The 15,000-nt window shown below is 47.5% G+C and overlaps 1 protein-coding gene across 4 annotated transcripts in view; it reads left to right on the forward strand.

Moving 5' to 3' along the window:
• Window positions 1-15,000, forward strand: part of grik2 (glutamate receptor, ionotropic, kainate 2) — a 472,281-nt gene that overhangs the window by 403,704 nt on the left and 53,577 nt on the right. For all 4 annotated transcript variants that reach the window (XM_072460039.1, XM_072460040.1, XM_072460041.1 and 1 more), the window contains exon 14: window positions 8,854-9,079. In XM_072460039.1, the coding sequence (XP_072316140.1) occupies window positions 8,854-9,079 (226 nt within the window). The remainder of the gene's footprint in view (window positions 1-8,853; window positions 9,080-15,000) is intronic.

The following is a 15,000-nucleotide window of genomic DNA, read 5'->3' on the forward strand; positions in this document are numbered from 1 at the left end:
CAAACGGTGAAGGTTTTTGGAGCGATGCAGGCGCGACACTCATCGTTTTATGTATGTTTTGGTTTCTTTTGGTTGAGAGAAAACGTGGATCTGTCAAACGTGATCGGAACGCTTGTATTTCAGATCGATCACGAGCTGCATCCACGTCATTATTATTATTATTCACACACAAAAAGCCCCATAAACTAATACGACTTCATTGATTAAACTGCCTGGACTTTTAGACTTATAGCGCCCCCTACAGGCCGGACCACTCACTGAACTGAAATGCAGTTAAGATTTAGAATTTTGCTAAAAAATGTTTTTAAAAAATCACACAAAAGCAAATTTTTTAGGTTTATAATGTCACTTCCTGTTTGTTCGATGACATCACACTATGAAATTACCCAGCAAACACTGGGCCAAAACTCATCTAATGTCACAATTTATTTTATTTGACAAATACAAATATATGAGAACATCTTTATTTTGTTGAATTAATGTTTAGAGTCCACAAAAGTTGTTTCTTTTGTGGAAATTTCCCCATGTGGGACAATAAAGGAATATCTTATCTTAAATTGGAATGAGTGTCCCTGGTGTGATGTCACTTCCTGTCATTTCTTCTACAGATTGTTCAACATTTTCTCCACAAATACCTGCTCGATCGGTGTAAAACTATCATTTATATGTACAACAGGTAGAAATACACCAAATAAAGTCAAAATTAGAAAATCGTACAAACCTTTCATAGGCTTGCCTGACCAGCCATTCCCAACACGTTACCGTGAGGGTCTGAGGCTTCAGCGCTGGATGTCAATTTCTAGGGCGGAGTTTAGAGCAGAGACAGAACCAATCACATAAACCCAGAAGTGACGCAAAAAACGCGACACGCTAAACCGGATATTACGTAGCCCATGTCAACAAGGCGTGTTCCGCGTTATCAGTCCCCGAACGCAGAAAATGTCTCCTGAATCGCGATGACGCCCTTCGCATAACTGCATCTAACGCACGCTCATCACGGCGAGTAGAGCGGACTTTCCTGATTGTTCAAACCGAAGCGAGAGCAGAAGTAAACACTCGAGCTGGGTCACGAGCCGGGTCACGGGCCGGGTCACGGGCCGGGTCACGGGCCGGGTCACGGGCCGGGTCACGAGTCGGGTCACGAGCCGGGTCACGAGCCGGGTCACGAGTCGGGTCACGAGCCGGGTCGGCCATCTTGAATGTTTTGGAACGCATCTTCAGTGTGACGCGTTAAAACCTCCTGGGATTAAACGGAGGATTATGGTCCGACGACTTCATTGGCTCTGACTCGGGTTCCAGACCCATACGCATTCGAACAGAATGTGGGCGGGGCTGGCCGGCGGGTCAGGCAAGTCATAGGCACTTTAAGGTCAATTATATCTATATTCAGTAAACCTTATTTTTGCCGGCAAACTTTCTCCACAAATTGAAACAAATCGGTATAATGTATTGTGCTTTTGACGTTATCGTGGTATAAACAAATAAAAGCACTTCCTCCGCTCGTTTGGAACGTCTCGCAGAGTTGGAACCGCCCAGTTTCAAATGTACACGGAACATAATATCACGTTTAAATCATCACTTTGAGCGCCATTTCCATGTTGTGCGGCCCTCAAACACAGACACATCCCTCCTCTTCCTCTTCCTCCTCTTCCTCCTTCTCTTCCTAGTCCTTTTCCTCCTCTTCTTCCCCCTTCTCTTCCTCGTCCTCTTCCTCCTCTTCCTCACTGTTACAGATAATGCCGCGATGAGGGGTTAAACACTCGACATAAACCTGTGCTTTATGGAGCGTTCCTCAGCTGACGCCGCACTGTTCCCGTTTATGGCCACTCCAGTTTAGTATCAACATCTGTCGTAAAAAAAATAAAAAATAAAAATAAACCTGCTGCTGCCATCTCTGTTAAAAAAGAGGAACTCTGCGTTGTTGTCTATTATCTGTAGATTAAAAAATAAAAAAATAGAATACTCTCTGAATGCGTTTGATTGGTTCGGGCGTTTTGACGAATGAGCGTAGCGCGGGCGAGGCGTGACGGGGCGAAAGCGGAGAGTTATTTACGGATAAAACGAGCTTGTTTTACTGCACAAATGCTCAGAGGAGTGATGTTAAAATAGTAGTTAGAGCTAATGTGGGAAAAGAAAATGGAGTGGCAATAATACAAGACGGAACACGGGAAAAAGAGACTCAGTAGACGTGATTTCGGCGGATGTTTTGCTCGTAACGTTGTCGGGAAATAGAAATTCGCTGGGACGTGAAACGTAGCTGTGGAATCTGCAGATCTTTCCTGTTTCGCAAATAAAAGACTAAATGTCAAAGAAGAACTGAGCTGTAATTAACCAATCGACTAATGAAGAGACGCCGAAACTCTTCTGCGATTTTAACGACGTGACTCAAAGTGCGCACTCGCTCGAAAGACGGCGACGCCACGTGATGTCGCCGAATTCAGGAAACGTGATCGAACGTTTAAGACCCGTAAGGAGACAACGGGATCGCTCAGACCTCACGATGTCACGACGATGTCCGATGTGTTTTTTACGATAAGTGCGAGAGAAAAACATCACGATTTAACGATTGTTTGTGATTGTTTGATTTAACAACTGTGGAATTTTGAATTTTCTTCCATTTCTGTTGTCTTATTGCGTTGCTGTTCCTCAAGCTTGTGGTCGGTTTTACAAAACTGAACTTTCTGAAAGACAAAATAAAGTTAATTATGGCAAAAACAGCCACATGAACTTTACATATAGGTCTATGTTTGGACGATAGATTTGACTGAAAAGACTTCTAAAATTGTTACGATTATTTCCACAAGAGGCAAATCGGGCTAAAAATCCTCTATCACAGATGGATTTAGAGCAAGGGTGTCCAAAGATATGGCCCGGGAGCCAAATGCGGCCCACAGACCAGTTTTTGTCGGCCCTCAGGGTTCCTGCTAAATGTGCGCAGACAACAAAAAGTAGAACATTTTAGTATAAAATTGGAAAAATTCAAACATTTTGATGTCATACACCCATAATATTAATGTTCCCAGTCTTACGGTGTGGAGGCTCATCGAACGTATGTCCAAGGCAAAATTTTCAATGAGTCACTTCATTGTCTGCTTTGTATGCGATTCAAAATGCGGCCTTCTGTGAAAAAAAGTCTTATTCAGGCTGTATATATAGTAAGTATATTGGATTTAACGTGGCACTAAACGTTAAAAACGCGTTCTTTCTGCAACTTAATCGTAAACGAGGCTTTATCGACTGATCCTAGTATATTTTTGGCATTTTAGTGCAAAGACGCAGCACAAAAGCCCTTTTAAAAGCTTCAATATGCTACAGACTAAGTGTATTCTTGCTCTGTTATTCACCATTATTATGTTAAACGAGTCTGCCCTCTTTATTTCAACTCTACGCTGTGATTACTTTGCACTTTTCCGTCTCCCAGAAGCCTTGGCAGCGTGTTCTGAGTTGTCGACTCTGCACTAATGGTCAGAAATAGGCCGCTACTGTACATAAAGTTATATTAGAAAAGCAATAATTAGCATACAGTTACGAGACAGCCTGGCTAAACTCGGCGTGGAGTTCGGGCCCAGGGGAAGCGGCTCGGAGTCTCGCGCCGACACCGACTTTGCAGAAGGAATTCAAATGTTTGTTTTGTGGGTGAGATGGGAACGAGGCTGTGGTGTCAGGGCCCGGCGTTCGGGAGGGAATAATAAGAACGCCGTCAAAACACACGCGGCGACACCATCGGGGTCTACGACACAAGAATATCGATAGATAAGTCGGGCGAGACATTTCTGCGTGTTTTTACAAAGTTATGATTGTGAAAGGATACTGTATTTTCCGGAATATAAGTCGCACCAGCCCAAAAATGCATAATAGAGAAGAAAAACATATATAAGTCGCACTGGAGTATAAGTCGCATTTTTGGGGAAAATGTATTTGAAATCCAAGACCAAGAACAGACATTTCATCTTTTACACAGTTTAAAATAATAACAGATGAGAGAACATGGTGAATAGGTGTACGTATGCTAACATGTTAACATGCTAACGCTAACACCTTCAGCTACATGAGGCACAGACAGAACTGTGGTAAGTGTCTGGTATGTTAACGTAACATATGAACAGTTATTCAGATAACTATAGCATAAAGAACATGCTAACAAGTTTAGCAAAGCATCAGTTTTACCCCAAATCACTAAATCCATTGAATTCTTCTTCCTCTGTGTCACTTCTAAACAACTCCACAAACTCCAGAGGAAGAGGAAGTGCAGATTCTTCTTCTGCGTCGCTCAGAGCCTAGAGCGCCCTCTTGTGGTTGTCAGTGTGAAAATAACAAATAATATCACATAAGTCGCTCTGGAGTATAAATTGCACCTTTTTTCATAGTTTTGGTCGGGGTGCGTCCGTTAGTCCGGAAAATACGGTATGTAAGTTTTTGTGTATTTCTGGTGCTACATCTGCATATTACTGAGACTGTGTGAAGTTTTACGTTACCGCTAAAAGCAATCGAGGTGATACGCTGACCTGATTTTGAGCCGAAAATTACCCCTCGACGTTCAAACTGAGCGGCAGAATTATGAGCAGCATCACAGACAAAATGTGTTTGTTTTATGTGCCTCATTTTTGTTTGTGAAGCTGCCGTTTGGCTCAAATTACCTGTTTACGGCAACATGGAAGCTGAAAGTATTTGTAGCTAAAACACTTCAACTCACCGCACAGCAATTCATTTCCTCAACACACAGACTCGGCTCATTCAAGGCCAGAGAGGTAATGAGTTCATCTGGTTTTCTACAACTGTTTTCTTGATTTTATTTCTGCAGACGTCGGGTACAAACTGAACTATTTAGCAGAATCGTCGCCTATTATTTCTTTGTCATCAGACTTTAGCAGCGTTTTCACATTCCCGGTGTGTTTTGACCTCATACACGGAAGCTTTCATTGCACACAGTTAGGGATGTCCCGATCCGATCACGTGGTTTCAGACTCGATCGAAACCGGATGTCGCCACCCGATCACTGATCGGATATACATTTTACTCTTATTAGTTTTATCGGCGCTATACAATTCAAGTTTATCACCTCCGTATAATGCATGAATGGATCGCGTCATTTTATTGCCGTGAAGCCCACACTTTACGGCAGTAAACTTTAGTTTTTTTTTACACTGTGCGATCCTGCATCAGCCCTGCATGCAGCAGAGTGTATCACACTGATTAAGGAAAAATGCTCAATAACTGTGACATCGACAAGCAATGGGTTGATGTCATTTTGCGCGACAAACGCTGCTAATATGAAGAAAGCCATGGGTGACACGGGGGTGCGGAGTGTGGGCTGATAGAGCGGCGTGATGGATCAGAGCACTCGCCCCTGGCTGACTCGAAGACATTCAGACGGATTTCATCAAGAAAAACATACATTTTATTATTTAAGCCAGAAGAGAATTAAGAGTGCAGTTCTATAACAATAACAAGGGAACAACTGGAATCCTCCACTCTACACCTTCATTTCATCATAAGTATAGAAATACGCGTGATCCGATCACCGTAGGATTGATTGATCAAAAAGGAAACTCAGCTTTCGAAGAATGGCAACTGGAAAACAGTTTAATCCCGGAGACATTGAAATATCCGCCTTATTGTCAGAAGAATGTCTAGACTGGGCTCCTGTCGTTTGGTTTTCCTCCGCTGGGGCATTGCGCGTTTAGCCCGAGCGGAGGAAAACTTCAGACTTGTGGGCTGCCACCGCTCCGCCGGCCGCGCCTTGACTCCGCGGCGACTCCCACAGACTCTTGACAGGCACTCGGGCAAATCAGCCGGTTGATCTGAAATATCGAGCGGCCGCAAAAAGTCATTACGCGCGATAATGGCGGGGCAGCACCTCGGCGATGCGACTTAATTAGGTTTGAAACGGGCCGAGAAAGCCTCCGTGCCGAGTGATGCCGATGCCGACCGGACTTTGTGATTGCAGGTGTGCTCAGAATCTGATACCGGCGCAGAACCTATGTGTGATACTGTATTTCAAAGTTACTGAACTGCTGTTACGAGGGAAAGTAAAGGGGTAACTTTGATGGTAGTGGCAGCATTTTCAAACTCTGGTATTGTGTCCTCGGGCAAAACATCTCCCATGTGTTGGTCTCTGCGGTGGGCAGTTGTGACAGGAAAGGCATCTGGATTAAAACTGTATTAAATCCCTTTAAACTCTTTTTCTCAATCCATTTAAAAAGGGGAAATTAGGGGAAATCTACTTCCTGCGATGGAGATGAGTGATGGATACCTGTGGAATCTGTGGCAGTGGATGACAGGGACAGAGTATGACGGACCGGACTGAACTTTGGACTTTTACACAATAGAAACGTTTACTTTGACATGAAACGCTGCTGGACACTGGCACAGAGACTTGACTGACAGTTTGTTTTCTGGTTTATTCTTTGGACTGCTTTGTTTCCTTTTTTTTTTTTAATTTTGTCTGATGAAATATGATTTGATTTTGTTGGGCAGTTAGTTCAGTTGGATGACTATATTTAAACATGGTTGGCATTGGATGTATTAGGTTTCATTTATTGTATTTTATTCAGTAAAATACATTGAAAAAATAAACAAAAAACACCGTAAACAGGTTCGTTTCGCCGCAGATCGTACCTTTTCCCCGCGACTTGTCCATCAGGAAATATGACACATCCTTTAAAACAGGGGTGTCCAAACTTTTTTCACTGAGGGCCGCATTTGAAACTTAGGGCCACAAACAACCTGACAATATTGAATTTGTTGAATGACAAAGTGATTCATTCAAAATGTTGCATTTGACATAGTTTGGATGAGCCACCACACCTTTAATAAGACTTGGAACATCAATATTAGGTTGGTATAACATCAAAATGCATAATCTTTCAAATTTTACAGTAAAACTTACTACTTCTTGTTGTTTGGATCAACTTAGCAGGAAGCAGGAGGGCCAACAAAAATGTGTCTGAGGGCTACATTTGGCCCCCGGGCCGTAGTTTGGACATGCCTGCTTTAAAAGATCAATGAACAATGTATATATTTTATGACATTTTTCCAGACAAACCTCCTGTGAGCGACCCCACGAGGAGAAAGCTCCCAGACTCGAGCCCGGCGTCGCTGTCGTCGTTTCATGTTGCACAAGAATAACTTTTGAACATTTGTCAGACCGGTTAATGCGTTTTCGCTAATGAAATATTCAAAGTCATTCCGCCCGCGATGATTCTCTCAAATGAAACGAGAGAATGTAATATAAAGCGAGTTATTAAAGGGTCGACGGGAGACTCTTTCAACCATGTTCTAAACCACTTTCTGTCCTCTCGTCAAAATCGTACCTGGAGTTGTATTCAGCTTCAGTCACGCTCGTTTCATAAATCCTGTTCACGAGCTCAAAAACACTTCTGTTTGAAGTTTCCCCTAAACAAAAAAACTAAAAAAATCTGTACTTTTGCGATTTTTAAGTTTGCAGAACGTAATTGAGTTCACAACAAACACACGGCTCTATCGGCCTAACAGTCACGTTAGGGGTTAGGGGTAAGATTAGGGGGAAGGGTTACAGGGTTGGGTTAAGGGTAAGATTAGGGGGAAGGGTTACAGGGTTGGGTTAAGGGTAAGATTAGGGGGAAGGGTTACAGGGTTGGGTTTAGGGTAGGATTAGGGGGAAGGGTTACAGGGTTGGGTTAGGAGTAGGGGTAGGATTAGGGTGTTGATTTGTCTTTTCGTCGGTCATGCCCTCTGCGGACGACAGAGTCCACTCCCAACGCCAAAATACAGAGGTGTCGTTTAAGTGTGTTTTTTCAAATGCAGACAATCTTTAAGTTAGAAAATGTGAAATGCTAATCCCAAAGTGGTCAACGGCAAGTTTAAAAGCAACTCAAAGCCACAAGAATGCAGACAACGTCGACCTTAACGTTATTTTCTTAACAGCAAACAACATAGAGATGTGCAGCGTCTCATCTGCTTTCATTGATGCATTTTTGAATTACTCTTCCGTTTGTTTCTTTTCAAGATGTCAAATGAGTTTGGGGGTTGGGGTAGGGGATGGGTTAGTGGGCAGGGTTGGGGTTGTGGTAGGGTTAGGGGGTAGGGTTAGGGGGTTGGGGTACAGGGTAGGATTAGGGGGTAGGGTTACGGGGTTGGGTTAGGGGCAAGGGTTACAGGGTTGGGTTAAGGGTAGGATTAGGGGGAAGGGTTACAGGGTTGGGTTAAGGGTAGGATTAGGGGGAAGGGTTACAGGGTTGTGTTTAGGGTAGGATTAGGGGGAAGGGTTACAGGGTTGGGTTAGGGGTAAGATTAGGGGGAAGGGTTACAGGGTTGGGTTAAGGGTAAGATTAGGGGGAAGGGTTACAGGGTTGGGTTAAGGGTAAGATTAGGGGGAAGGGTTACAGGGTTGGGTTAAGGGTAAGATTAGGGGGAAGGGTTACAGGGTTGGGTTAAGGGTAGGATTAGGGGGAAGGGTTACAGGGTTGGGTTAGGGGTAGGATTAGGGGGAAGGGTTACAGGGTTGGGTTAGGAGTAGGGGTAGGATTAGGGTGTTGACGCTCTCGTTTGACGCACTTTGGAAACTTTCTTGTTTATAAAATGTGCCGTACAGATAAAGCTGGATTAGTTCCACCTGCTGATGTCGTAAGGTGGTGCCGGCAATTTGACTACAACTGAACCTTTTTCTACAGTAAGGTGATGCCGGGCGGGCCCTTGCTGTGTTCACAAAGCTTCGACTTGGTGGCAATTTCCGCGCATTTTTAAATTCGTAAACGGTTCAAATCGGTTCAAAATGCTTCAGATTCAGTTTTCAGCCCGTTCTCGCGTCAATCAGAAGCACACGCACTTTTCACCGACCACGCCTTCCAACCACATTTTTTGTCTTTCCATCAGAAAACGAAGATCTCGACGTACGATAAGATGTGGGAGTTCATGAGCAGCCGGCGCCACTCGGTGATGGTGAAGAACATGGACGAGGGCATCCACCGCGTGCTCACCTCGGACTACGCCTTCCTCATGGAGTCCACCACCATCGAGTACGTGATCCAGAGGAACTGCAACCTCACGCAGGTCGGCGGTCTCATCGACTCCAGGGCGTACGGCGTCGGGACACCCATGGGTGAGTGCGGCTGATGGTGCTTTGAGTTAAACACGTTTCTTAGTCCAGTAAAGGTCATTTGTGTTTCAATAATGTAGACAAAATGATTGATCTTGTAGTTAGAGGTCGCTGTAAGTAGGGTTTGGGTTAAGGTACACTTTATTGTCCTCGTAGGGGAAATTTGACTTGCATTTTGATCTAATCGATTAAAAAACAAACAAAAAAATCACAAACTTTTATAATGATCTCTAGCTTCATCAGAAATTGTAGAAGTTCACATGTCAACGTAAAGGAAGTAAGATGAAATGGTTAGGGTCTTAAAATATTGTTTGTCATCATCACGGTGTCAAAATCGGTATTGAGTATTGAGCGTATTCCTTGGCATCAACATCGACTTTCGAATTTGAGTGTCGTGGCAAAACTAGTGTCCTCGAGCAAGACACTTCAATTCAACTGTCTTTACTGTCATGACTGTTGACGTTTCACATTCCCGCTCACACTGGTCACGTTCCCGCCCACACTGGTCACATTCCCTCCCACACTGGTCACGTTCCCGCCCACACTTGTCACGTTCCCGCCCACACTGGTCACATTCCCTCCAACACTGGTCACGTTCCCGCCCACACTTGTCACGTTCCCGCCCACACTGGTCACATTCCCTCCAACACTGGTCACGTTTCCGTCCACACTGGTCACGTTCCCGCCCACACTGGTCACGTTCCAGCCCACACTTGTCACGTTCCCGCCCACACTGGTCACATTCCCTCCCACACTGGTCATGTTCCCGCCCACACTGGTCACGTTCACGTCACAAAACTGATCGTCGTCTGATTTCCGGAGTTTTCAGATCATTTAAACGTCATTATTGTCGTTGTCGGATTGTTTTCTGGCCCTGTAAATGTCTGTGTGTAACGTGTGAAAACATGGCATACGATTTAAGCCGCTTTTCTTGCTTTTCTTGTTTGTTATGGATTTATTTATGAGAAGAGAACCGTCATCACGAATTAGAGATGGAAAGATTGCACATGCCAACCAACCTACTTTATCTTATTTTGTATTGATATTTTAGCAGCGAGATTTCACTTTATTTTCTTAAATGAAGTGCCAATATATCATAATCATTTTCTCTTCTTCTCATAAATTCAGTGAAGCTCAAAGCCTAAATGTCACGATCAAACACAGCAACGTTTTCCTCTGATTTTAGCAAAGTAACTGAACCGGACTGAAGCTGCCAGCGTTCTGAATCTGTATTTCTGCTGCGTGTCCTCGGTTATTTCCTCACCCTGATATCAGATAAGCCCATTGTTAATGACAGAAAAGCGCTCTCTTTGTCGCCCGGCATTCACCGCGTCGACCCCTCTCCGCGGACCGCCACGCGCCGCTCGTCCGAGGCGACGCACGTCCGTCCCGGCCGCCGCGCTGGAGCCGCTCCTGGAACCCGCCCCCCGAAACCCGCCCCGGCCGCTCGCCTCGTTATATTTGACCAACGATCTGCGGTGTTGATCTAAAGCGCCGTGGCCCCCGTCGCCCTCCGGGGGATTCGCGGCGTTGCCAAGGTCATTTACCGCGGCTGTTTGTGCATGCTCCGCCGCTCGGCCACAGACTCATTTCGGGGGCCCCTTTTTTCTTTTTTTTTTCCCCCCGTGAGAAAACAGCGGATGTTTGCTTTCGGTGATTGCGTTTGGTGAGCAATGAGTCGGATGGCGGGGTCTGTTTTCCGCCATGTGTGTGTGTTTGTGTACTCGCGGCGGCCGCACTTGACTGGAGCATAAACCTGTGCGGCGACATTTACGACCGCGCTCCCCGGACTTTATGGACGATACATTTATTGATATGATGGGCTTTTGTCGGCGCGGAGGGGAAACAAAGCATTAGGCGTGAATGAAACACGAGCCGAAGCGTCGTAATAACCCGCCCGTTCGCTTAAGATGAATTTACGAAGGCGCCAAAGTGTCCCGGGGTCCGACGAGGTGTGTGCTCGTGTTACGCGCTCGGGGCACAAACGCTTTTATGCAAATCTTAAATAGGAGACACTAGTCAAGGCTGGTTATTTCCGCTTTAGACGCTCTATAACAGGCCTGTGCAAATGTATTTTTCAGTGGTTCAGATTATGTCGAAGGCTCTGGACATTTGTATGCTTTTACCGCCGACAAAAAACGGCACCTGGTTCAACGATACGGCGGTGATCGACTGTGTGACGAGCGTATACACCGAGTATGCATCAAATTTTTATTACCTTTTTTACGGAATGGGCCGGATCAGATGGGTTTCCTTGGGTCGTATGTGGCATTGAATGGGCCTGTTCTATTGGAAGTGTGTTAGCACTCCCGCTACTGGCAGCAGAAGGAATTGTAACGGGGAAATAGACAAAAGCTAGCTTGCCCCGACATGCTAACGTAAGCACGCGGTTGCGATGAACGCGATTGGAGGCAGAAATGGGACCTCGGGCTCTACCTTTGACGTCACAAATCTGGGAAAGTGTTTTTTGTGAGGCTCTGAAGGAGAAGACAGGAGTAATTAAACTAGTGTGAATGACGCTAAATACAACTGCGGTTAAAATATCAGTCCATCACGAAAGCATGAAGTATCTATCCTTCTTAATCCCTCCCGTCATTTCACATTCAGTCGGAACGATCCATTTGAATAGCTAATCCTCGCCTTTTACCGTCCTTTCCCGTTCGCGGTCCGTATTCCCCACACGCTCCGGTCATTTGGCTTATATCTCACGGAGTCGGGCGCGGACTAGAGACGCCGCGCGGCATTAGCATTAGCTCTGGGGCCCCGTGTTTTCAAATGGACTCACGGAGCTCCCCGCGCAGCTGTTAGCCATAGCTCATCCTAATAGAGTGTTTACCACGGCACCTGACACCTCCGCCGCCGCTAAAGCCTGACGAGGCTCCGGACGCCACTTAAACAGATGAACGGAGAGGGGGGGGACGGAGGGGGGGAGGGAGGGGGGACGTATAGAGAAAAGGGGGAGAGAGAGAGACTAGACAAGTTGGGAGTGATCGCCCACAACTTGATTCCGAAAACAAATCTGTAACTAAACACCACAAGAGCTTAAACGTAATAAACCGCCAAAGCTATGAATGCGTTTTGAGTTTCTTATGTGATTTCTGGACTGGTCAATGGTCAAATGATCAAATGAATGGGAAATTGACTCATTTTCTTACTGGTATTTTGTGACGCATCAGAAGTATTTGCTGAGACATGAATTAGTGATGCAATGATTAGTGAGAACAAAATGCATGATCTAAAGGTTTGTTCCTGTGTTGGTGGTGAATCATTCTTGTGTGGTCAGTTCTATAGATTTATCTTGGACCAAGAGATTCAGTTGTTGTCTGGTTAAGTTTCTTTATTTGAGCAATGCTCGTGTGTAGCATTGGTCAGCACTGGTTTTAATCCTGACTTAGTCTTTTTGGTCTGGCTCCTCTTTAAACCTGATCTGATTGTGTTGTCCGGTCTCGTCCGGCTTTGTCTCTTTCTGGTCTAGTTTTGCTTTTGTCCTCCATTGTTGTTTAGTGTAAGCTTAGTCCTGGTCTAGTCCTGGTTTAGACATGGTTTAGTCCTGGTCTTGTCCTGGTCTTGTCCTGGTCTAGTCCTGTTCTAGTCCTGGTTTAGTCCTGGTCTTGTCCTGGTCTTGTCCTGGTTTAGTCCTGGTCTAGTCCTGGTCTAGTCCTGGTCTAGTCCGGACCCCTGAGGCTGGACTGTCACCTCGGCCCCTTTGTCTCTTTCTGCTAAAGACAATCCATCTTCATTTGGGTTCGTTTTGACTCATGGTTCAGCTGCATTAATCAAATGAGGCGAGAGGAAATGTCTGAGCGCTGTCAACGACCTCCGTCTACTCGTCCCCGTCTGCTCGTCCCTGTCTGCTCGTCCCCGTCTACTCGTCCCCGTCTGCTCGTCCCTGTCTGCTCGTCTCCGTCTACTCGTCCCCGTCTGCTCGTCCCTGTCTGCTCGTCCCTGTCTGCTCGTCCCCGTCTACTCGTCCCTGTCTGCTCGTCTCCGTCTACTCGTCCCCGTCTGCTCGTCCCTGTCTGCTCGTCCCTGTCTGCTCGTCCCCGTCTACTCGTCCCCGTCTGCTCGTCCCTGTCTGCTCGTCCCCGTCTGCTCGTCTCCGTCTGCTCGTCTCAGTCTGCTCGTCTCCGTCTGCTCGTCTCAATCTGCTCGTCCCCGTCTGCTCGTCCCCGTCTGCTCGTCCCTGTCTGCTCGTCTCAGTCTGCACTTTTAGTCTGCTCGTCTCCCTCTGCTCGTCTCCGTCTGCTCGTCCCCGTCTGCTCGTCTCAGTCTGCTCGTCCCCGTCTGCTCGTCCCCGTCTGCTCGTCCCCGTCTGCTCGTCTCAGTCTGCATGTTTAGTCTGCTCGTCCTCGTCTGCTCATCTCCGTCTGCTGGTCTCAATCTGCTCGTCTCCTCGTCTCCGTCTGCTCGTCTCCGTCTGCTCGTCCTCGTCTGCTCGTCTCCGTCTGCTCGTCTCCGTCTGCTCGTCCTCGTCTGCTTGTCCTCGTCTGCTCGTCTCCGTCTGCTCGTCCTCGTCTGCTTGTCCTCGTCTGCTCGTCTCCGTCTGCTCGTCTCAGTCTGCTCGTCTCCTCGTCTCCGTCTGCTCGTCTCAGTCTGCTCGTCCTCGTCTGCTCGTCTCAGTCTGCTCGTCCCCGTCTGCTCGTCCCCGTCTGCTCGTCCCCGTCTGCTCGTCTCAGTCTGCATGTTTAGTCTGCTCGTCCTCGTCTGCTCATCTCCGTCTGCTGGTCTCAATCTGCTCGTCTCCTCGTCTCCGTCTGCTCGTCTCCGTCTGCTCGTCCTCGTCTGCTCGTCTCCGTCTGCTCGTCTCCGTCTGCTCGTCCTCGTCTGCTTGTCCTCGTCTGCTCGTCTCCGTCTGCTCGTCCTCGTCTGCTTGTCCTCGTCTGCTCGTCTCCGTCTGCTCGTCTCAGTCTGCTCGTCTCCTCGTCTCCGTCTGCTCGTCTCAGTCTGCTCGTCCTCGTCTGCTCGTCTCCGTCTGCTCGTCTCCGTCTGCTCGTCCTCGTCTGCTTGTCCTCGTCTGCTCGTCTCCGTCTGCTCGTCCTCGTCTGCTTGTCCTCGTCTGCTCGTCTCCGTCTGCTCGTCCTCGTCTGCTTGTCCTCGTCTGCTCGTCTCCGTCTGCTCGTCTCAGTCTGCTCGTCTCCTCGTCTCCGTCTGCTCGTCTCAGTCTGCTCGTCCTCGTCTGCTCGTCTCCGTCTGCTCGTCTCCGTCTGCTCGTCCTCGTCTGCTTGTCCTCGTCTGCTCGTCTCCGTCTGCTCGTCCTCGTCTGCTTGTCCTCGTCTGCTCGTCTCCGTCTGCTCGTCCTCGTCTGCTTGTCCTCGTCTGCTCGTCTCCGTCTGCTCGTCTCAGTCTGCTCGTCTCCTCGTCTCCGTCTGCTCGTCTCAGTCTGCTCGTCTCCTCGTCTCCGTCTGCTCGTCTCCGTCTGCTCGTCTCAGTCTGCTCGTCTCCTCGTCTCCGTCTGCTCGTCTCAGTCTGCTCGTCCTCGTCTGCTCGTCTCCGTCTGCTCGTCTCCGTCTGCTCGTCCTCGTCTGCTTGTCCTCGTCTGCTCGTCTCCGTCTGCTCGTCCTCGTCTGCTTGTCCTCGTCTGCTCGTCTCCGTCTGCTCGTCCTCGTCTGCTTGTCCTCGTCTGCTCGTCTCCGTCTGCTCGTCTCAGTCTGCTCGTCTCCTCGTCTCCGTCTGCTCGTCTCAGTCTGCTCGTCTCCTCGTCTCCGTCTGCTCGTCTCCGTCTGCTCGTCTCAGTCTGCTCGTCTCCTCGTCTCCGTCTGCTCGTCTCAGTCTGCTCGTCTCCTCGTCTCCGTCTGCTCGTCTCCGTCTGCTCGTCCCCGTCTGCTCGTCCCCGTCTGCAGGGGAGGAAAAGTTTAATCAAGTGGATTAATGACAATGAGGTTTGCGGCGACGCTCTGATTAAGTCCATTAACCCTCCAAACCTG

This window comes from Eucyclogobius newberryi, unplaced genomic scaffold, assembly GCF_026437365.1.
Source record: "Eucyclogobius newberryi isolate DKJ021-1_F unplaced genomic scaffold, fEucNew1.0.hap1 SCAF_3, whole genome shotgun sequence".
Classification (NCBI taxonomy): Eukaryota; Metazoa; Chordata; class Actinopteri; order Gobiiformes; family Gobiidae; genus Eucyclogobius; species Eucyclogobius newberryi.